The sequence below is a fragment of the Pecten maximus genome, chromosome 9, assembly GCF_902652985.1.
Source record: "Pecten maximus chromosome 9, xPecMax1.1, whole genome shotgun sequence".
NCBI classification, from domain to species: domain Eukaryota; kingdom Metazoa; phylum Mollusca; class Bivalvia; order Pectinida; family Pectinidae; genus Pecten; species Pecten maximus.
The window spans coordinates 2742198-2764845 of NC_047023.1; the positions used below are offsets into that span (position 1 = coordinate 2742198).

At 34.8% G+C, this 22648-nt stretch overlaps 3 protein-coding genes across 3 annotated transcripts; all 3 read right to left on the reverse strand.

The window, feature by feature from the left end:
- Positions 1 to 1935: 1935 nt before the first annotated feature.
- On the reverse strand, positions 1936 to 21364 carry LOC117334811 (titin homolog). The gene is made up of 12 exons (XM_033894621.1): positions 20975 to 21364; positions 11161 to 11227; positions 10829 to 10925; positions 10306 to 10370; positions 9725 to 9786; positions 8038 to 8742; positions 7683 to 7938; positions 7200 to 7282; positions 6750 to 6799; positions 6384 to 6479; positions 4163 to 4223; positions 1936 to 3460 (listed from the first exon to the last, which is right to left on the reverse strand). Exons 2-12 carry the CDS (start codon positions 11222 to 11224, stop codon positions 3326 to 3328), a joined length of 1674 nt encoding a protein of 557 aa, XP_033750512.1. The 5' UTR covers positions 11225 to 11227; positions 20975 to 21364; the 3' UTR covers positions 1936 to 3325.
- On the reverse strand, positions 16128 to 17204 carry LOC117334812. Its single transcript, XM_033894622.1, has one exon. The coding sequence runs from the start codon at positions 17202 to 17204 to the stop codon at positions 16128 to 16130; it is 1077 nt and encodes a 358-aa protein (XP_033750513.1).
- Positions 17238 to 18256, reverse strand: LOC117334813. The gene is made up of 2 exons (XM_033894623.1): positions 17652 to 18256; positions 17238 to 17303 (listed from the first exon to the last, which is right to left on the reverse strand). Exons 1-2 carry the CDS (start codon positions 18096 to 18098, stop codon positions 17238 to 17240), a joined length of 513 nt encoding a protein of 170 aa, XP_033750514.1. The 5' UTR covers positions 18099 to 18256.
- Positions 21365 to 22648: the final 1284 nt, after the last annotated feature.

Genomic DNA, 22648 nt, shown 5'->3' on the forward strand with positions numbered 1-22648 from the left:
CACCATATTAATGCGCTCGTGATATAATTAACATTATTATTTCTGAGTTGCCGTTAGCAACACTGTTCAATATAAAGAGTCGTTTCTTGAAAAAAGATGCATTTGTTTGCTCTGGAAAAAGATATATCGTTACCTCGTTTCAAATGACAGGAAATAATATCCATACTGATCAAAGAAATATGAATACAAAGATTTTGAATTGAAAGTATTTGGTGCCCTGCCTGACCACGTGGAGTTCCCCCGGATACTCGAGTTTCTTCAAAACGTATGACCCCTCGTGCGCTTCAATCAGTGTATAAAAGAGAGACTATCAAATGTTGTTATAAGGAGTTTTGCATTTTTCCTAAGATATAAAGTTTATACTTTTAACATGTCTGAATCCGTCATCAGAAAAACCTGTCAACTAAAATCCAACTCGTCAGTTAGGACCGTTGTTGATGGTAAACAAGAGTTCACAGTACTTTTCTTAAGATGCAAATATGGCGGCCTGGTCTCTCTCTCTCTCTCTCTCTCTCTTACTCGCCAATCGGTGCTTATGAGGAATTGGTAACTACACGACGTTATGGGGAACACAACTTCCAGCATCAATCTCTCTATACTTTCATCTGGACAACAGCGTATGCATCCACCGAAATAAATACACTTTCAGCTATTTCCAAATATTCAACCATATCCAAGTTCTCTCTCCGTTTTAGTATATGGGGCAAAGACAATTTTATGGGGATCATTCGGAACACCTCCGTAAGAGATTTATGCCTCATAAACCCTTTCTTCAAGGGGGATCGAGGGGGGACCTAAATATTCACCTAAAATACCTGCAATAAATAATCCCTTTAAACCTTCAACAGATGGATATTAAGTCTACCCGACAGAAGTATAGTACTATAAATTCTCTAAAAATACTTAATACTAAATAATGTATTGATCAACCATAAAGCCTTTTCACAGAGATACCAAGATGTTCCCAACAAACACTTATCAGTGAGAATGTATTCCCCATAAACCCTCTTCACAGAGAGATACGAAGATGTTCCCCACAAACAATTATCAGTGAGAATGTATTCCTCATAAACCCTCTTCACAGAGATACCAAGATGTTCCCCACAAACACTTATCAGTGAGAATGTATTCCTCATAAACCCTCTTCACAGAGAGATACTAATTTATAAGGTCCTCACAAACACTTATCAGTGAGAATGTATTCCCCATAAACCCTCTTCACAGAGAGATACCAAGATGTTCCCCACAAACAATTATCAGTGAGAATGTATTCCTCATAAACCCTCTTCACAGAGAGATACCAAGATGTTCCCCACAAACACTTATCAGTGAGAATGTATTCCTCATAAACCCTCTTCACAGAGAGATACCAAGTTGTTCCCCACAAACAATTATCAGTGAGAATGTATTCCTCATAAACCCTCTTCAGAGAGATACCAAGATGTTCCCCACAAACACTTATCAGTGAGAATGTATTCCTCATAAACCCTCTTCACACAGAGATACCAAGTTGTTCCCCACAAACACTTAACAGTGAGAATGTATTCCTCATAATTTAACCCTCTTCACAGAGAGATACTATGTTCCTCACAAACAATTGTCAGTGAGAATGTATTCCTCATAAACCCTCTTCACAGAGAGATACCAAGTTGTTCCCCACAAACACTTAACAGTGAGAATGTATTCCTCATAAACCCTCTTCACAGAGAGATACCATGATGTTCCCCACAAACACTTATCAGTGAGAATGTATTCCTCATAAACCCTCTTCACAGAGAGATACTAAGTTGTTCCCCACAAGCACTTATCAGTGAGAATGTATTCCTCATAAACCCTCTTCACAGAGATACCAAGATGTTCCCCACAAACACTTATCAGTGAGAATGTATTCCTCATAAACCCTCTTCACAGAGAGATACTAAGTTGTTCCCCACAAACACTTATCAGTGAGAATGTATTCCTCATAAACCCTCTTCACAGAGAGATACCAAGTTGTTCCCCACAAACACTTATCAGTGAAAATGTATTCCTCATAAACCCTCTTCACAGAGAGATACTAAGTTGTTCCCCACAAGCACTTATCAGTGAGAATGTATTCATCATAAACCCTCTTCACAGAGAGATACTAAGTTGTTCCCCACAAGCACCTGCTGAATCCATCAACTCAACAGATGTGATTGATACAATGGATTTATTCACACAAAAACAAATAATAACTACTAGATAGCTAGCACTAGCTGTAAAGATCGCAATCAAATCAACAGTGAACATTTTTTATCTTCAATACCAAATTAAACAATAACTGAAATTCAAAAAAACAAATCTCTCAGTCTTCAAAAGATATCAAACATTGCATTGTTTTGCATCGAAGGGTATAAATATCCAAATAGCCTTAGGCTTAAACATGAAATGTAGTAAGTTGAAAATAACATGGCATCATACTAATATTGAATGCAATATTGCATTAAATAAACGCATACAATGTAACATTTCACATTTTCCTCTGCACTATATCTGAGATTTGTTATCATTGAGAGTTCTCTAATACTTCCATAGTACTATGTAAAAGGTCAGGATTTCTTATTCCAATATATGACCTTGATGACATTGATTATATATATTTAAAATCATCCATACAAATGAAACAGGTCCTAATTTTATCTTTTTTAATGAAAAATAGTGGTAATAAACATTCGCTTGTATATCTTGCATTGCCACTTAAATGTCAAACACAGGTATTTCCCTGGATCAAATTAAGATGAGTTATTTTGGAGAGTGAATGGAATTATCATTAAGAAACAGAAGAAGCCTTAGAATAAACATTGAGGATTTTGCCACAAAGGCAAAGACTGACGGTGATGGAGACATAAGGATTCAAGCTAAATGTTCAAAGGGAATTCGCAAGAAAATTATTTATATTTTGTGAGGAGAAAATTGTATGTACTAAATGTCTAACTCATTCAGAGCACCAATTAACATTTGCTGATATAAGTACATATACAGTGCATCATTGGATGCAAAACAAATGTACGTAGATAATTCTATCCTAGGTTCTTCCAAGAAATGGAATTAATTCAACCGAGTCATTTCGTCGTCACAAGTAAATAAAAGTAAAGTAAAACACCAAAAACGGCACACTCTTCATTATTGGAATCAAAACATTTCTTGACGAACATAACATAGATTTAGTTCCGCAAAGAAGATGCTTGCAAAAGCTTCATCTTTTTTTTCTGATGCTGCTGTGTCAGGCTCCAAACGTAATACTTAATACACTTCCAGCCTCTTTTTTCGAACATTGTTTTCACATAAGTGTTTTTCCTTGTCCCTAATAAAACATCATTTTTTGTTGGAGGCTTATTTGATGTAATACATGGATGAAATATGCGCTTAAGGATTTCAGTGTCAGCTTTGGTCCAGGGCACCCTGTTTTTTTTCTTTCTTTCTTTTTCCAGTGAAGGCTCTGAAATTAAAACAAAATATACATCGGTATATGAAAATATGCATTTGCTGATCTATTGCGGGGTCATAAAAATACATTTTATACCACAATATGTGGGTGTTATTCAATTCTCAGTGTATCAAATAATTACTTAATGCAACTGTTGAATAAGTATATAAGTACATTTTGTATACATATTGCACAAATACATTTTAATGGTAAAATGAGCAAGAAGTCCATCGGTCACAGTCAATTATTAAATAACTTATTGCTACTGAATGGTTTCAAAATTTTGGTGAAAGTGATCATACTATATTTGTTTTATGAAAAATACAAAGACTCAAATATTATTGACCCAGGTGCCATGTTTAATGGAGTCATTAGTCAAGGGAACCATCATAAAGGTCAAATAGGACTGCTGGTCACCTTAAACACAAGTTAATGTAACGTACGCCAGGTTTTGTAGTTGAATGAAAGCCGGAATACCCGGAGTGAAAACACCGATCGCGACCTACATTCAGTATCTGGCAACTAACTGCCCCAAATAATCTTAAACATGAAACCTAGAGGTTAAGGGCATTAAGTTGTTGTGATCTGGATTTAGTGGCTGAATACAGGGTTTCTGTAGTGTAGGGGGATACAAACTTTGAAGGTATTTGGTTGCATTAGACAGTAAGTCGATATAAACAGGGGTTCGTAAGACAGGTTTGACTCAATTGATACCTTTCTTTTCTTGGTGATGGTCAATGCACTGGAATCATTGTGGTCACTTGCATCTGTCTCACTGAAATGTATTAAAACTGTTTTTGTTTAAGAAGAAACAAGTTGTAATGTTTCTATAGCATGGAATTGATCTTATTTTTTCAATAATGAAGGGTTAGACAGGGAAGAACATGTGCAGTATGCAGTATGCCATATAGCGACTTTGATTCTTATAACAATGACAAATTGTTGTGTTCATCCAATATTATAGTATCAGTAACCTCACCAAGTTTCGATTCAAATGGATGGCAATAACACTGTTTAAAGTAGACTTTAATTTACGCAAATACTGATGTGGCCGTTGTTGCTGTCACCGTCGTAAAAGTAACACGGTGACCTTATGTTTCACTTTCCGCGACTATTGTCGAAGGCGAGACCAAAATCATAATAGGATGTGCATGTTTTTATATCATTTATATTAGGATATCAATAAAATTCTGAATGAGAAAATATTTACATTTTCTGAACAAATGTCTACATTGCTAAAGCTATGCCTTATACAAGAAACTGCCATGTTCATGTTGTGACTATACAGGAACATGAAAATATGATGGGTTCAGACTACATTCCTAACCTAAAACATTTGAAAGAAATGGTATTTTCAAAAACAAATAATACCGTCAGTATTACTTAGATGTGCAGCATTATCATAACATGCTAATTAAATCACAGATCATCTGGATAACAGCTGCCTTCTTATGATTTGATTAAGATTCAAAATGTATATCTTTACTTATTCTAGCTAACTGCTTAACAATTCAAATACATAATAATATCTTAATTACTTCCACACCAGGACCAAATTGTTTTCATTCAATGTGTAGTTAATATCTCAGTTTTAGTATATGCTACTTGTATATATGTACCTTGTATCACAAAGATTTTTAAATGTTTGATGATCCTGTTTTGGTGTTGAAATTACAAATACATGAATTGGCTTTATAGTCCACAAATACTATCATAACATTATCCATTCTCCAGTCCATGTTATGTTCAGATAGATCAAACAAAGTTAAAATAACAGCAAAGAAGTAATTGTGTAGAATATCCCACTGAACCTTTCAGAAGAGCAAAATTGCTTGCAGCACAACATTTCAGAAAAATTATAAAACAAAATGAAATTTGATCCACATATCTGTAGATCCAATACATCCATGTTCTTATCACCACAGAAGGCAAGGATTTCACTAAATTGAAAATCATTTCCAAAACAAGCAAATCCACCAGAAGGAAACTCCATATCTCAATCTAAAACTTGTTCTAGATTCCACTTAATCATATTAATTTCAAACATTTTAATGACAATTTGCAAACATTTCAATGACAATGATTTCAATAATTTTGTTCCCCATAAATTCAGAGAGAAATTAAAATATTTCATATCAGATTAAAGAATCCACATCAGGCCTGACCTGATTTTTCAACCAATCTTGGTAAGAGTAAGCTTGATTTTCTTCACAAATTTGACAGAAAAAATAGGTTGTAGATGAGAGAATGCTTGATAATCTGATATTTCTCACAAACTTGACAGAGAGAAAGTTTAAGGTAATATTCCTCACAAACTTGACAGAGAGAAAGTTTAAGGTAATATTCCTCACAAACTTGACAGAGAGAAAGTTTAAGGTAATATTCCTCACAAACTTGACAGAGAGAAAGTTTAAGGTAATATTCCTCACAAACTTGCCAGACAGAAAGTTTAAGGTAATACAAAAAAAAATGTAGTCCTCACAAACTTGTCAGAGAGAAAGTTCTAAGGTAATATTAATATTCCTCACAAACTTGCCAGAGAGAAAGTTTAAGGTAATATTCCTCACAAACTTGCCAGAGAGAAATCTTGATATTCATCATAAAGTTGACATTTTGATTCTTGATCCTGACAGGAAAAATGTGTTTCACAGTTTGAGATATAAATTGGTCAAGGAAACGAATACAGCATCTTAAATTTGAATTGTGTAAAATATCTATTGAAATGCATGAAGCCAAAATTTTACACAAAAATTTGAAGTCTAAAACTGCACTTGACAATTATTAACAACATGAATGCAAGTTATTTGCAGGAGTTTATGAAATCTCTGACAAATAATTATGCTGATTGTGTAAATGGTATAAACATCCATTTGTAATTTTATGTGACCATTTCATGCAAGGTTTACATATTTTTGTTCATTGCATGTATACATACCCATCATCAAGTCTATCAGGCTTCTGTGGCTTATAAGAAGGGTCTCTGCTGTCAGAATCATAGTCATGAACACTACTATCACTGTCTTTATGTGAGCTACAAAATAAATGTATTTGTATATAACATCAAAAGAATTTTTGTTTTAAAAATAAGTTTGGTGCATGGTTTGATATCATGTGCGAAATCATTCAATCATTGATATTTTTTGTTAAAGCTGCATGCACAATTATATAATCATTAAAATCCCAGCGCAAATCACATGTACCCGTGATGTGACCTTGAACTTTGACCATGTAAATCAACGGGAACCTTCTTCTGTTAATACATTCATAACATGTGATGCACACCCATAAACAATATACTCACTCATTGGTTTGCCATCTCTTTAAGATTCTGGTCTTTCTCAGACTAACACTCTGTAATGCACATAATAACAAATCATAAAATATCCATTAATCGGTTATTCGGGTTAACTAGGTTATATGTTAAAGGCACTTTAAATGTGGTATTTTAAATGGGGTACACTTACACTATACATACAATTTATATGGCAATATCACTGGGATATTGTGATTTTATAAAGGAACTAGTAGAAAATCCTATCTTTACTTCTAAATGTAGGTATGTGTTTTATCAAGTATCTATGCTAAGCATCTGCAGTGCTACACAATGGATGATAAAAGACTCAAGTGTTAATCATATATGTAAATGTGAACAGCTGTGACCTAGGCAGGGAGTAATTAAACTTTTTACGGGAAAAGCTGTACTGGATTAAATTCATTTCTTTTCAAGTCATGGAGACAACTTAATACATACCAATATGGGCCAAATCAGCGAGCAGTTGCTGTCCTCGCTGCAAGAATCCATTACTTGCTCCAGATCCGGCTTTTCTTTAACAGCTGTGTGAAAGAAGAATAATGTAACATTCATCATAGCATCAAACTACTAGAAATGATATGTACATAATTGGAATAATTGAATAATTTAAATGTAACGGCAAATAATTAAATATTTTCTTTAAGCATAAAATGATGTCATTTTTTCCAACATGCAGATGAGAGTGTGAGCACCAAATGAAAGTCTTTTAAAAGAAATTCTTTCTTGAATAACTTCCAAAAACATTGCTGACCAAAACTGCAAGTTAGCTTTCCCTAAGTACAATAATAAAACAATATCCTGTAGGGTATCTTAACTTTAATACATATCTGATAGATAAAACATGTATAATTTTACCAAACTACCAACCCTACCCTATCCACACCCTTTACCAGTAGTATAAGTAATGAAAAAGATACCAACCACTAAAGGCTTCTCTGTTTTCCTTCAGCATGACCATGTTTCCATCATATCTGAAACTCATGTTTCCATCATGACCATCTGTTAGTGTTATGCTTTCTAGTTCATCATCTGATCTCCATTCTAGTTCATCATTTGATATTCTTTCTAGTTCATCATCTGATCTCCATTCTAGTTCATCATTTGATATTCTTTCTAGTTCATCATCTGATCTCCTTTCTAGTTCATCATCCAACATCTCTTGGTCATCGTCCTTCATCTGTCCATCCATCACAATCTTCTCTTGGTCATCATCCATCATCTGTCCATCCTTCACAATCTTCTCTTGGTCATCATCCATCATCTTTCCATCCTTCACAATCTTCTCTTGGTCATCATCCATCATCTTTCCATCCTTCACAATCTTCTCTTGGTCATCATCCATCATCTGTCCATCCTTCACAATCTTCTCTTGGTCATCGTCCTTCATCTGTCCATCCTTCACAATCTTCTCTTGGTCATCGTCAATCATCTGTCCAGCCTTCACAATCTTCTCTTGGTCATCATCAATCATCTGTCCATCATCCACTATCTTCTCTTGGTCATCTTCCTTCATCTGTCCATCCTTCACAATCTTCTCTTGGTCATCACCCATCATCTGTCCATCCTTCACAATCTTCTCTTGGTCATCATCCACCATTTGTCCATCCTTTACAATCTTCTCTTGGTCATCGTCCTTCATCTGTCCATCCTTCACAATCTTCTCTTGGTCATCATCCATCATCTGTCCATCCTTCACAATCTTCTCGTGGTCATCATCCATCATCTGTCCATCCTTCACAATCTTCTCTTGGTCATCATCCATCATCTGTCCATCCTTCACTATCTTCTCGTGGTCATCGTCCTTCATCTGTCCATCCTTCACTATCTTCTCTTGGTCATCGTCCTTCATCTGTCCATCCTCCAATATCTTCTCTTGGTCATCATCTACCTTGCTATTCTCTTCAAGCCTTTCTTGTTCATCAATGTTATCATCTACTATCTCTTCTTGTCCATCAGCATGTCCTGTCATTCCACTGCCTTTCTGTAGATATGAATTGGTAGCATTTTTTAAAGACATGGATGTGCGGAAAATACATAAAAGGAAAATGCATGTATATATCAGGCCAGTAACCACTATATTAAACTAACAATCACCTTTTCAATTACATTCAAACAACCTTTTTTTAAAACCATAACAGGACGTAGGGTGCTCTATGTACATTTTAACAGGAACCTGGACATTATTGTCAAAAGAATAATATTTTTTTGCCTTATTAGTGTGTTCAGACTCTTCATAAAATATTCACTAATATTAGTTGCAGTTTTGTAACACATATTTATTAAGGCTGTTATGATATACTTATGCCATGATACTACAATGTATATACCACGATATCTACTCGCGATAAAAATTTTAAATGAGTCACCATATTTGATGGCATCGGCGACGCATATTATTTTGGTATATTGACAGGGATTTGCAGTCTGGAAAAAAGGTGTTTGAGGGAATTTAGTTTCACCCCCGCCAAGTTTCATATCACTATACATGTACTTATTGTACAAGGACGCATGTTTGTTACTTGACGGCATTTATCACGAGAGCCTATCAAATTTTACATTACATGAAATATTATTTCCGGCAAAAATTGGATCCATACTAAAAAATGGACCAGATCAGACCAAACTGACTCAAACAAAAATACCGAAAAATGAAAAGTGTACCAAACCTAAGAAATTTATCATAGTTTTCGGTGCACCGCAGTGTATTTTTACAGCCCTAATTTTTATTGTCCCATTCTTCTATCTGTGAAAGTGCATACATATATGGAAATCACATGTATAAATACCAATGCGTGGGAGCAGAGCTATATACAGTGATTTTTGGTGCATACAATGTCACTTTTAAACTCATTCAGAAAATCAAAATGTGATACTCTTACTAAATAAATATACAAAACATTCAAATTCATGGTGTTGCCAAGTATTACCTTATAAATGCATGGACAATTTTTATAAAAACTAACCTTTGACTTTGTTGCTTCCAAATCATCAAAAAATTTCCTTTTATTTCTACCTTTCAGTTTGTCTGTTAAAATATAATTGATTCTCATAACATCACATGGGAATATAAAAAACAAAACAAGTAAAACATCTCATTCTGGAAAGGTCAATTAAGTTAAGCTCTTACATTAAGGCTTCAAACAGAATTTAAGGAGTTTTCAAAATATTGTCAACCAAATTCAAGCACCATTTTGTACTTATAAATGCTATACAATTACATCATCACTTGAATAGTAAAGCTTGAAATGTTTCTATATCGAGAGATATTTTTAAGGAATTATTGTGATAGTAATTAACTGTCATACAATCTGTATAAATTACATGTTTACCTCATGTTTTTGTAATGTTATTTCTTAATTTTATTTTTATTTTTTTCAAAGAAAAAGCAATATGGATAAATACTACATAACAAAGCATAACAAGATTTTCAATTATCTTTAAGGGGTTTTTCAAGACTTTCATTAATGTTCAAGAATTTTCCAAGATCTGCACCCGCCTTACTCTTTGATTTATGAAAACAGATTAATTTATAACAAATTAATACCTAGTGATTTCCTCAGCTGTTCATCACTGACTGTATATTTCCAATTAGATTTGTTGAGGGTTATGCTGTAAAATAAAACAATAAGTCCATGAGCTTTAGCAGTCTACTGATTTTGAAATTATTCTGTTAATTTGAACCTTTTGGTCAAATCCATCAGCCCATATAGGGCCTATGATTTCCTAACATAAACTATAGCAATTTTTCTCACAAATTCAAGATGTTAACTGTACTCTAAAACAAAATGATGAAACAAACGAAAACCTGCAAGAGTAAACAAGAGTTACGCGTAATTATATGTCTCACCTTTCCTGCTTTGTCAATAAATCACAGATAGCTATATGTGATAGGTGTTAAGCATGATTGTATCAGCTATATATATGTAACCTCATCAAGTCTCAATTCAACAGGAGGGCTACAACAATGAATATTAAAAATGTTTTCTGCATTCGTTCTAAGGCAATTTAAAAAAGGGTCACTTCAGACTTCAAAACTAATAACTATAAAAAGGAATGCGATAACGTACTTATATTCATCTTCATCATAGAAGTAGCCTTTTCCCTCCGAGGCATATCCTGGCCACCACACTCCCTTGTCAAGCTTCACAAATATACAGGATCCATCTGAAATAAAAAAAAGAATGATACTCAGAAGGAGTTTGAAATGTGTATTTCAAGATGGCGACTGTAGCGCACTGGTAGAACTTGAGAAGAAGTTAAAAATGTGAAAAGTTTACAGGCGGTGTACGGCGGACAGTAACAAAAATAAATAAGTAAACTATATAGTTATATAAAAATTATGTCTTCACTCTATTCCACATAAATGAAAAATCAAGATTAGTAAATGTATGACTGGTACCTTTAGGCTGATTTGATTCAGATTGTTTTCTGTAAGGCTTGGGTTTTTTTTTGCTTCGTCCCATGTTCTGTGAGTAAAGAAAATACAAGTATTAAATGTATGCATACTTGTCTACATTGTATTATCATAGATCTATACAAGAGGTGAAAGGGGACAAGAAATTTTGGCAGTGTTGAAAAATTATGAATACACGTCGTAATCTCTAGTCATAATACCATAGGTACATATACTGTGGTTATTTCTAGGGGTGCGACAGTTAATTTGGTTTAAAACCAATAAACCACAGTTCAATGTTGTCGGTTCGGTTTTCAGTTTGTATACTTATATTTTGGTTTGATTCTAAAAATTACTCAATGTCATTTATGCTAGTCTTGGTCAATCAGACGCTTGTAATGTCTGCATAGTTACGTAATTATCAAGCGTCTAGCTGACTGCGACTTATACAATGGTGGTGAATATGAAGCGTATGTCAGAAGCGTGGCATTATTTCCAATTAAACCTGGACCTGACAACAAAAATGGGAAATAAACAGCGTATTTAACATACATTCATGTGCAGAAACGTATTTAAGTTTTATACAACGTCAAGCCACTGCACTACATCTACTGTCATATGTAATCCTATCTAAAATGGAAACGTGGTGCACTTTAAGTCACTCTTAAGTCGATCTTTGGAACGAAACAAAATATTCCTTTATATCCAGTCAGGTTAGTCAGTTCTGCAGTTGCGTTTAGATTGAAAAACAAATAAGAAGCATCTTCACTGTGACCAGGTCTATATCTGTGTTTATTAAAACTGATTTATTGCCCTATTCTGTTGTAGAACAGCTGGGTTTTCATCAGACGATACATGAACTTGAGCCTCGATATACAATTCTCTATCGTAAACATTTTTCCCGAAAATGTAATTCCAAAGTTATATATATAATGAACAATGAAAATCTATGCTGAAGCTTGCCATTTGATAGGTACACGTGATGGACTGAAAAATACTTATGTATGAATCACTATGTTGGTTGATATATATCACTGCCTCACAGTTACATGTAATTTATTTATTGAAAACGAGCCTATGGAATTTTAAAACTAATATTCATGTGGTATTGCATATTGGTGCCCACCAACGGCATTGTGATATCTTGAAAATTTTTAGACTATAATTACGGCCTCTCGGAAATCATGAATATTAAGCAATCATGCACGATCCGACGTTCTTTTACAACTTCAAATGCCAGGAAAAAATACTTGTCCAAGTCTCTAATGGCATGGTATTGTGTTTCAATTTGCGTATTTAGATCATCCTCTAACAATGAGTAACATGTAAAAATCTAGGCAAATGGAATAAAATTTCTTGTTCTTGTCAGTAATCAAGTGGCAAATCCTCATCCCAAGTCAAGTTTATTTAAAAAAAAATGTATAATAAAAATATATACCATCATCTTTTAAATTTTGCATAAATACACACCATGGTATTATGTTAAATCTAACATGTTACATATATTTAATACCATATTGATATCACAAGATTTCTCTTTAAATGTAAAATTTAATTAGTTAGCCCTGTTGTAATTACAGGAGAGGAAAAATGTACGGCTAGACCGGGTTCAAACCCGGGACCTTCAGAACTCTAGACGGACGCTCAACCAATTGAGCTATCTGGTCGCCGACTATCAACCCGGTCTAGAGCCGCTACACTGTTATCAGATAAATTTAAACCTTTTGTTTTTTAATACTAATCATTGAGCCACTCGTTAATTATGTAACAATGCCTACAGTAGTACATTATCAGGTCGGGGGAAACCACAAATTTGCGTGTAATACGCCAATAGACCCCTTTCACAATCCCCGCAATCGACTACAATTTAGAGTTATTTCCCTTGAATATTTCTGAAAACGAGGCTCAGCCTGCTGAAAAACACTTCCGTGTCCGTCTCCAATGTCAACAATGTCGGCTTTGAATTTCAAGTTGAACAACACGGAAGATTTAAACAAGCTGAAGGTTGCCGAGTTGAAAGAGATTTTAAAATACAACGATGAGAATGTAACAGGGAACAAATCTGCTCTAATAGCGAGATGTATTTCTCTTAAAATAAAGTTAAATACCGCTGATATAGATGCCAGTGATGTATCTGACTCTACCGCCGGTATTGACCCATTTAGGGAGCTTGACGTAGAGAAAGAAATTTCCTACGAGCAATTGCAAATATCAGCAAAAGATCGTATATGGAGCGGAGACCTGAGGAAAATGGTCGAATTTAATTTTCACCAACTTCATAATTATCTCGTAGTTAGGACATTTAAATATGACGAGGAAGTAATGAGAGGATCATGCTACAAGAAGTTAAAGTCATATCAGTTTTTTATGGAGGGACATGTCTCAAATGTCGAGGTTGCGTCAGGACATGGTTATGTTTGGACTAAGGCAAAGGTTCTTGCTTCCATGAAGCATACCAAATACAGAGTTATGTTAGTGTTTCACAGTACTGGTGACGTGAAGTTTGCAGCTTGTGATTGCCCAGCAGGGTAAGTTGACAAGAAAATATATCTAAAACAAAATTATACATCAGCTGTGTCTCCGACACATCAATTTACCAAAACCATATTTATTAGTAAATGGCAAATATTGTTAACCAGTTGTAAAGTAAATGTAAGCATAAGTCAGGTTCATAGTTTTAAGATCACATTTATTATGTGCTGTCTAGTCATATCTACAATATGAATTGATATATACTGCAACACAGCAGAAAAATATATACAGCTACAAGTTATTTAACTGAAATGTTTATAACAATTATTCTTTACCCACAGGCTAGGTATTCTTGGACAAGGCAAATGCAACCACATAGGAGGAGTACTTTTTGCTGTTAACAGCTTTTATACCAGTGGATTACACACTAACCCAAGCAAAGTATCATGTACCAGTAAACTGAATGGCTGGATAGTTCCAAGAAATTTGTCTGTACCTCCTAAACCTGTAAAAAACATCAATATTGAAAAAATACAGTTTGGAATAGATTCATCCAAGAAAGTATATAACCAAAGTAGCATATTCGACCCAAGGGCTCCACAACACCGCACAGCTGATGTTAATGACCTAGACATTTTGTACAAAAACATTACAGAGTGTGCTCCATCTTCCGGGTACTTTCTATTTCACAAAGAACCGGCTGAATTACATACCAGTATGCATGTGTCTGAAGAAGTTGATTTTGTTGACTCTATTGAAAGTTTAGATGTTGTCGAGGATGTGTCTATTGAAACTGAGCAGGACCTTTGTAACAATGAAGTTGATGTGTTACCTAATATTATGTCTAACATTTCTGTCGTTAAAGAAAACTATAATATATCTGATGATGTTGCAATAGATGAAGATTTTGTAGCCAGATATGTAACACATATTGTAGAAAATGAAACAATTACACATGAACTTATCAATGATATTGAAATCCATACAAAACTACAGGCAGAAAATGATCTATGGAAAGAACTACATGAATGTAAAATGACCGCATCAAACTTCGGAAGGATTGTAAAATGTTCAAAAAATCCTAATGGACTGCTAAAATCTATGTTGTATGATAATCCGTCCTCAAAATATCTTCAATATGGAAAAGATCATGAAGAAGATGCAATCGCTATGTACATCAAACTAATTTGTGATGAAAAAGAACATGTTAAGGTTCAAAAGTCTGGCATCTTTATGTCAAAAGAGAGACCTGGTTATGGTGCAAGTCTTGATGGAATAGTCATCGGTAGCAAAGGAACCTATGGAGGACTGGAATGCAAGTGCCCTCTTAGTCAACGTGGTAAGTCTGCTAAAGAGGCTTGCAAAACAAAAACATTCTATTTAGAAGAAGATGAATCTGGAAAGATCAAACTGAAAACAAATCATAATTACTATATTCAAATCCAGGGCCAGCTATTTGTGACAAAAATGGAGTTTGTTGATTTTGTGGTTTGGTTTGGACCTGAACAGGACATTTTTACTGAAAGAATTGAATTTGATGAGGAAAAATGGTACAGAACATACCTCCCATCACTAGATTTCTTTTACAAGTGGGCATTTATTCCCGAGTTATTAACACGGAGAGTCCAGAGAGGTTTAACCCTTCACCCAAATTGGAATAATTTGAAAGCAAGTCACTAGCTATTAACTATCATGATCATATTGAACTTTTTGGTTTTAACTCTTGTATGAATCGACCCCTGCTATCTCATCACATAGAAATATATATCAAGCAGAAATTAGTGGTGGGTATCCGTTCAATGTCATTCGTCTATTCATAATTGGTTCTAACACTGATTGGTTTAAAAAAAATTACAATCTATTATTTTTTTAGGCAAATCTATTTCTATAAAGGATAATGTTTAAAACACATTAGTGTAAAAGTGCCACAGTATTATCTAAATCACTAGAGTGAATAACTTTGTAAATAAAACAATCACAATCCAAGTTCAGAATCATAACCATGAAAAGGTTGAAATGTTTAAATGACTTGCAAAAAATTACTTTTGAAATTGCCTACAATATATACATATATAAATGTACTTTCAATCCATCGTTAACCAATAACCATACAAATACCTGTATCATTGATTATTAAATTGAGATAAGAAAAGCATTTCTGTTTCTGACAAATTCAATGAATCAGCACAATATATAGCAATGCATATATAATCATTCATGATATTAGATTATTTTGCCTATTTACTTAAATGCTCTGAAAATGTTGGAACAGGAAACCCATATAGTTAAACATATATAATTTGCCTTGGCAACTGAATTTGTATTCTTTTTTCTTAACATGCACAAAAAGAGAATACAAAATAGTTATTAACATCATAAACTATACAATTTATAACTTCCAGATATTTGTAAGTTCAAGATACTTTACAGTTTACAGGACATTATCTGGTAATATCAAGCAAATTCAACATCTAAATTCCAATCCTGTTTGTAAATGCAAATTAAGATTTTCCAGGGGGCACTAATGGTGGTAAGAAATTGGTCAAGTATGCTACAACCAAAAACATCTGGCTACTAATATGCTTCAAACTTAATGGCAACACTCCATCTAAAATATGGTAGTTCTTAATCCTGCCTATTGCACGCTCAACATGGATTCGAACAGCAGCAATATTCATAGTGTCGTCCACTTCCTTTGCTGAAAGCTGCTTCCTATTTCCCTTGAATGGCGGAATATTCAGAGCTACTCCAGCAGGAAGAATGTCAGCAATCTCGAAGCCCCTGTCTGCCATAACATTGTCCCCAGACTCCAGCAAGTCCAGCACCCCACTTTCTTTGGTAATCATTTTGTCAGAAACTCTACCACCCCATAGTTCCGATACAAACGTGACAACTCCGTTGGGACTTACACCTACAAGTACTTTGTACGTATTGTGATGTTTGTAGTTAGACCACGTCTCCGATTGTGCTAGCATTGCTGATGGCACTTCGACAAATACTTCTGTGCAATCTAAGATGATTCTAGTTGAGGGATATGGTTTGAAAGAATCTGGTAGATTTTCTCTAATGAGCTCTCTGGATGGAAAAGGGAACATGATTGGAAGCTCGTGATAGAGAAAGTTAACCCAGGTTGTAAATACTTTGGAGAACTGACCCTGTGAAATGTTAAAACGTTCAGAAATATCCCGCACAAACAGTCCAACTTTCAGACGTAATAAAACAATGAAAAATTCTTCTTTCAAACTCAGCTTTCTTTTCTGTCCAGGTTTACTGCCTTTGGACTGGTACAGTTTTGTTTCAGAAACCTCACTTTGACCTCTCCAATACTGTAATTTTTCTGCCTTTTTTTCAAGATAAAGGAAAACAGATTCAAATATTCCCTTGTTCTGAAATCCAGTATAAAACTGCATAGCTTTGGAGTCTTCCTTGATTTTTTCATATGAAAACTGGTTGATCTCAAATTCACTCAGTTGTATACTTAATTGTTCTATAACAAGGTTACTTTCCTCAAGTTTTTCCTTAAGAATGTTCACTTCATCATCTAAAGCTTGAATATTGGTACTAACTCCCCCACACATATCAGCTGAATATCTGTGATCCCCAGAGTCTAACTATTCTGTCTGTGTTCCCGTGTCAACAGTCAACATCGGTTCAGTCTGAATGCCAACACCAGATTCCTGTGAATATGTAAAAGTCTCGTCTAATACATTTTTACAATATATGTACAAGTGCAGCGACCTTTTAACATAAAGATTATTTATGATATCCCAATGAATGTTTAAAATGGTAACAAATCAGTTGAATTCATTGGTCAAAAATTATAAACTCAAAAATCACACATGTACAAATGTACATTTTTGTATTAGATTTTTTCCCCACAATTTAAGTTTTATGATTTTTCATTTTTATTTATCTGTTTTCCTTAATTTTTGTGTGTAAATAACAAATTACAAAAAATGATTGGTTCTCAACATCTTAAACTCACTTTTTTAAACAAGTACAATTAATTGAACATAATCAATTACCTCTTCATGATGTTCCGACAAAGTGCCACCACTTGGATGGTGAGTGGTGTCCCCATAGCCAGTACTTTCGTTTTCATCAATGACCTTAAACGGAATCCTGTTTATTGGTGGCTTTCGTCGAGTCACTTGCTTGGTCCAGCTAAACACTGTAGGTCGAACACCAGGAAGAAGATTCCATCTCTTTGTACCAATAGAAATTTTGATATCCCTTTCCTTATTAAAATGCTCAGAACAAATAACAGTGGACTCAGTCATATGAAAATTATCTTTCCCATCTCTGCGTTTAATTAGGTTACACCATTCATCCTTAAGTTTTCTAGTTTGGAGAACGACCTTTGGAATGTGGAAGAAATGTATTTGTGACTTTGTGCCATCCACCTGATATTCCTTGTTGAAACATGAAGCAACACAGCATTCCCTGCCTGTGGAGACCACCTGACTGGTCATAATATTGATGATACTGAAAAAAAATAAAACAGGTCTTATACATCACATTCTGTTGTAGGAAGGAATAGTGAAAAAAAATCTGTCCCCTTGGGGTTCAAATTACACTGTAGCAAGCTTTCGATTAAAATTCGATCAGAAATGAACATGCTAACACTTGTCTAAAGGGCAATTTCATCTAGTCACAAGGTGAGTAAGGCACCCTGTACATTCTATTTATTAAGGGTTGCTAGTTCGAACCCCAGTGGGGACAGATTTATTTACAAATAAACAAAAATTGCATATGTATTAGTATGATAATAAGAAATATAATGATCAGGATAGATTACAGATCTTTTTAATTAGACACTAGCAAATACAGTTGTATTCATAATTATCATCACCATGCTGTAAGTCATACATTTTCAGAGAGATTTCATAACACAATTTAAATGAATAACATTTTCTTTTGAGTGGATTTATTTTAAAAGTGTATTGTAAATGAATATGTTTTCATTGTTGACTATATCTTTCATTTCAATGATTCTATGATGCCTTTCTATAAGTTATGTTACCTAATTTTCAGAAAATGTTCATGTGTTTGAAACTTGAGTAAATTTTTTTTTAAAGGATTCGGTTTAGAACACTTTCATGTTGTGCGTAATAAACCAGAAGGTATATGTATATGTGTGTGATCTTCGGATCCATTGATCTGCTAGACTGTTACATCAGTTATTCTTCTTGGGGAATACCGTCTGGATTTATAGTTAAAATGTTTTTGATTGGCTGATATTTTTAGGATGAATTTTATTTACTTTTACCCTATCGAACAGCACTCTACGCTCAGGTAGGGGTTTACGCTTTTAACAATGCTGCACATGTGTACCAGATATGAATAATTTTTATCAGATTCACGTGCACTATGCGTTTTAGTATCATGTAGCTGGCTGGCAAACTTTTCTCTGTAATAATGGTATGTAGATTTTTTTTTCCTGAATTCCTGGTTGGGTGGTATTTCAGAAGTACATGTAGTAGACATAAGATATTTGGGTGGTCATTTCATCATAAACATTCAATACAAACCCTACTCCAATAATATTAGAGGTACATACATGGCAGGAATTTTTTGATAGGCTGTCGCAATATCCACCTATGTAATCAGGTAGAATAAGACCTCATATACATATAGAAGTATACATACCCTTGTGGTTGGACAAGTCACATACAGTACTAGAGAGATGTAAGCATACCAATGTATGATTTTCTCATTTGTAATAATAAAACATGAAATTTTATTCTATGTGTTGGCATTCATTGACCTGTCGTGAGTAATAATAGTAAAAAATCAGACAGAACCACAGCGTTGACCAACTGCTGTACAGTAGTTTTTCATTTTTTAAAAAAATCAAAATACTCTGGCCTCAATATGTGGATTGTTTAAAAATACAATAGACTGTAAAACTCTTAATTAACCCGTCTGTAACATCACATTTTAATTAAAAACAACATATTCATTCCCAGAAGTAGGCAGTACCGCAGTGCGCGAGACATGATGTTACAGGCCATGGGTTGTAGGACCGATGTTTAGGCCTATCTCACATCGCCAAGATCAGCAACAATTAATATTACTAATGCAAATCTAAACGGAAGATCGAATTTCAAGCAGCTTTATTTTTCTTATTTGTATTAATGTAGTTAACTTACCTCAAATAATGATCTCTTGATATAGCCTACATGATCAACACGCGGTCATATGTTGACGTCTGATGCAGTAACGACTGGCCCATGCCCATGGATAGGCGGTTGCTGGTCTGGATGATCTCATGATCTCTGATTATTTTAAAAAGGGACTGAACAGTAATATGGCTTGTGTAATGTGAGTGATTATGTCTGCCAATTGGTTATACCTTACGATTCCCAACACAGTCAGTTAATGCGATATGTATTGTTGTGCTGTAAACAACGACGTCTTGTTGAAGCGTGACTGTCAACTTGTCAGCAGGCTGAGCCTCGTTTTCGCGAAATTCAGGGGAAATAACTCTTTACATTTTGCGATTGTGAAACTGGCCTATTGGCCTATTATACGCCAAATTCAGGCACAGGTGCCCGACTCGTTTTATAAAATAATAACATATACAGTACATATAAATGAGACTTATATGTACTCTATATGTTATTATTTTATAAAACGAGTCAGGCACCTGTGATTCATGTATGGATTTGTTACTAAAAATAGCTCAAATCAATTTAAACTCACCTTTTTCATTTTTTTTTATCAAAGTCGCATTAATTTATGACAAAATAAATAATATTTTGCTGAAAGATGTTTAATTGAAGCATTGGCTACTTAGAAACTTGATGTAATAATCGCCGCCGTACTAACACTCGTAACAAATCCATACCCCAATTAGCGTATAATAGGCCAGTTGGCGTATTATACGCAAATTTGTGGTTTTCCCCGACCTGATTATTACACTTTTATACAGCGCTAGCTTTCAGGATCTGAGGACATTGCATTTATATTAGTAGAATCTACTGTACCTGATTAACTGTTTACTAACCCTAGCCCATAGGTCAAGGCAAGATATATTTCATCGCTGCTGGTACAAAAATCTGCATTTCCGTCATTCCGTAAACAATGTGAAATAGTTTGTGATCTTGTAAAGACAGCATTACAATTCGAAATCAATATGCTGTTTAAATGTTATCAAAAATCCATTTTGGTATTCACTCAAAGAAAATTCATCGGCAAATGATTTTGCAACATCAATTCCGTCAGTGTCAAAGAAAAAAATCTTGCATTCACATTTCGAGTCCACACAATGTAATGGTTTCGCCATGTCTTACATTTAATACTTTCATTTGATGTTTTCCTCATAAATCGGAGAGAAATAACGTACCTTGCTTGTTCTGCTTTCCTCGCAATACCCTAGCCTGCTCAGGACTCCGCCGAATATTTTCGCGCCAAAATCATGACGTGTTAATGCTACAACTTAGAAGCATTCCGAGTAGAAATTTCCCATGATTCCTACACCTCCATTTCATGGTCGTGTGATAATATGAGAGTGTTGAAATGGTATAAAAATAGCATTTTTCTACTTTCCTTTTTTTTATTAAAGATTCGCTCACGCTGATTACGAATATATGGGGGAGCGATTTGTGGGGAACGACGGGAATCCCCATAAGCACCGTTTTTCCCCACAATGTTGGTCTAAAACACAACAATATTCCCCATAAGCTGTCTAGCTCGGGTGCTCTCTCTCTCTCTCTCTCTCTCTCTCTCTCTCTCTCTCTCTCTCTCTCTCTCTCTCTCTCTCTCTCTCTCTCTCTCGCAAAACTATGCTTATGGGGAATTCATAACTCCGTTGTTATGGGGAATGGCATTTCCCGCTTCAAGGATACCACTTATTAATTCCATGCGCTAGATTGGACGGTTTCACTCAACACATTTCCTAAGTAGCTGCCTATAAATGAGGTAATGTGTGTAATGTGTGTGTGCTAATTATCCAGTCAGTATGTGTCAGATAATTGAACAAAAGACATTTCAATTTCATTTTTTTCATAATTTGGCGGGAAAAGAATAAACTTATCTGCCAATGAGGTGGTGTTTCACGTGAACCAAGTTCCTTAAAGTTATAATCTGGTGATGTTTGTGTGGATTTATTTGAGAAATTAACGTTTGAATTAGGTACTTCAATGATACCAGAATGAAGAGTCATAGCTTAAGATTCTGAAAACAAATACATACGTTCCTATTAAAATTAGAATGTGTATAGTAATTAATGCGCGAGGTGCAAACAGGAAGGGATTCCCCATCTGGAGTTTCCCAGCCAACTGTTCAGGTCAATTCACTGCTCGAAGGAAGAGAACGACCCCCCCCCCCCCCCCCCTCGCAGCCCGGCATATTCACATTCCTGTGAGTGTGTATGTTGGGCTGCGAGGGGCGGGGATGGTTGGGGTGGTTGGGGGTGAGGGGTTGGGGGGGGGGGGAGATGATATGTTAAATATTCTCATTCTTTGCTTGAATATGAATGTAGACTTATGTTTTTCTCTTAGTATGCCTATTTATGGGGAATAATTATCACTGCTCTTAGGTTTGCGGGTAAGTCGTAATTATCTCTCTATAAAGTCGTCTTGTGGGGAATATTACCCATAACTATTCAAGCTCACTTCTACGGCAACGTGAGAGAATGAAATTTGCTAGTTATTCTAAAAATAGCACATTTCAAATTTTTGCGGCAATTTACACATTTTCGCATCCGGATTCTTTTCAAATAGTGCTTGGATTTATGGGGAATAAGAGGAATCCCCATAAAAGCGACTATTCCCTACAATGTTGGTCAAATGTCTAATTATATTCCCAATAGGCATGGTATTGCGAGTGCTCTCTCTCTCTCTCTCTCTCTCTCTCTCTCTCTCTCTCTCTGTCTCATATGTGTACGTGAATGAAATTGTTTTGAATATGATTTATGTTGTTTTGTTTTTTTATTCTTTATTTTTATTTTTTGATTGTGAGAGGATATGATAGATGTAATTGGATGAATCAGTGTGGAGCCTGGCCAATCATGTCAATG

What these genes read in the sequence shown, in the direction of transcription:
- LOC117334811 (XM_033894621.1), bottom strand. Translation starts at nt 11,224, where the DNA reads ATGGGACGAAGCAAAAAAAAACCCAAGCCTTACAGAAAACAATCTGAA. An exon ending in TATGATGAAGATGAATATAA is followed by an intron (nt 10,371 to 10,828) that starts GTACGTTATCGC and finishes TTTATTTTACAG; the next exon opens with CATAACCCTCAACAAATCTA. An exon ending in CCTGATAGACTTGATGATGG is followed by an intron (nt 4,224 to 6,383) that starts GTATGTATACAT and finishes AATACATTTCAG; the next exon opens with TGAGACAGATGCAAGTGACC.
- LOC117334812 (XM_033894622.1), bottom strand. Translation starts at nt 17,204, where the DNA reads ATGTGTGGGGGAGTTAGTACCAATATTCAAGCTTTAGATGATGAAGTG.
- LOC117334813 (XM_033894623.1), bottom strand. Translation starts at nt 18,098, where the DNA reads ATGACCAGTCAGGTGGTCTCCACAGGCAGGGAATGCTGTGTTGCTTCA. An exon ending in TGTCGGAACATCATGAAGAG is followed by an intron (nt 17,304 to 17,651) that starts GTAATTGATTAT and finishes ACATATTCACAG; the next exon opens with GAATCTGGTGTTGGCATTCA.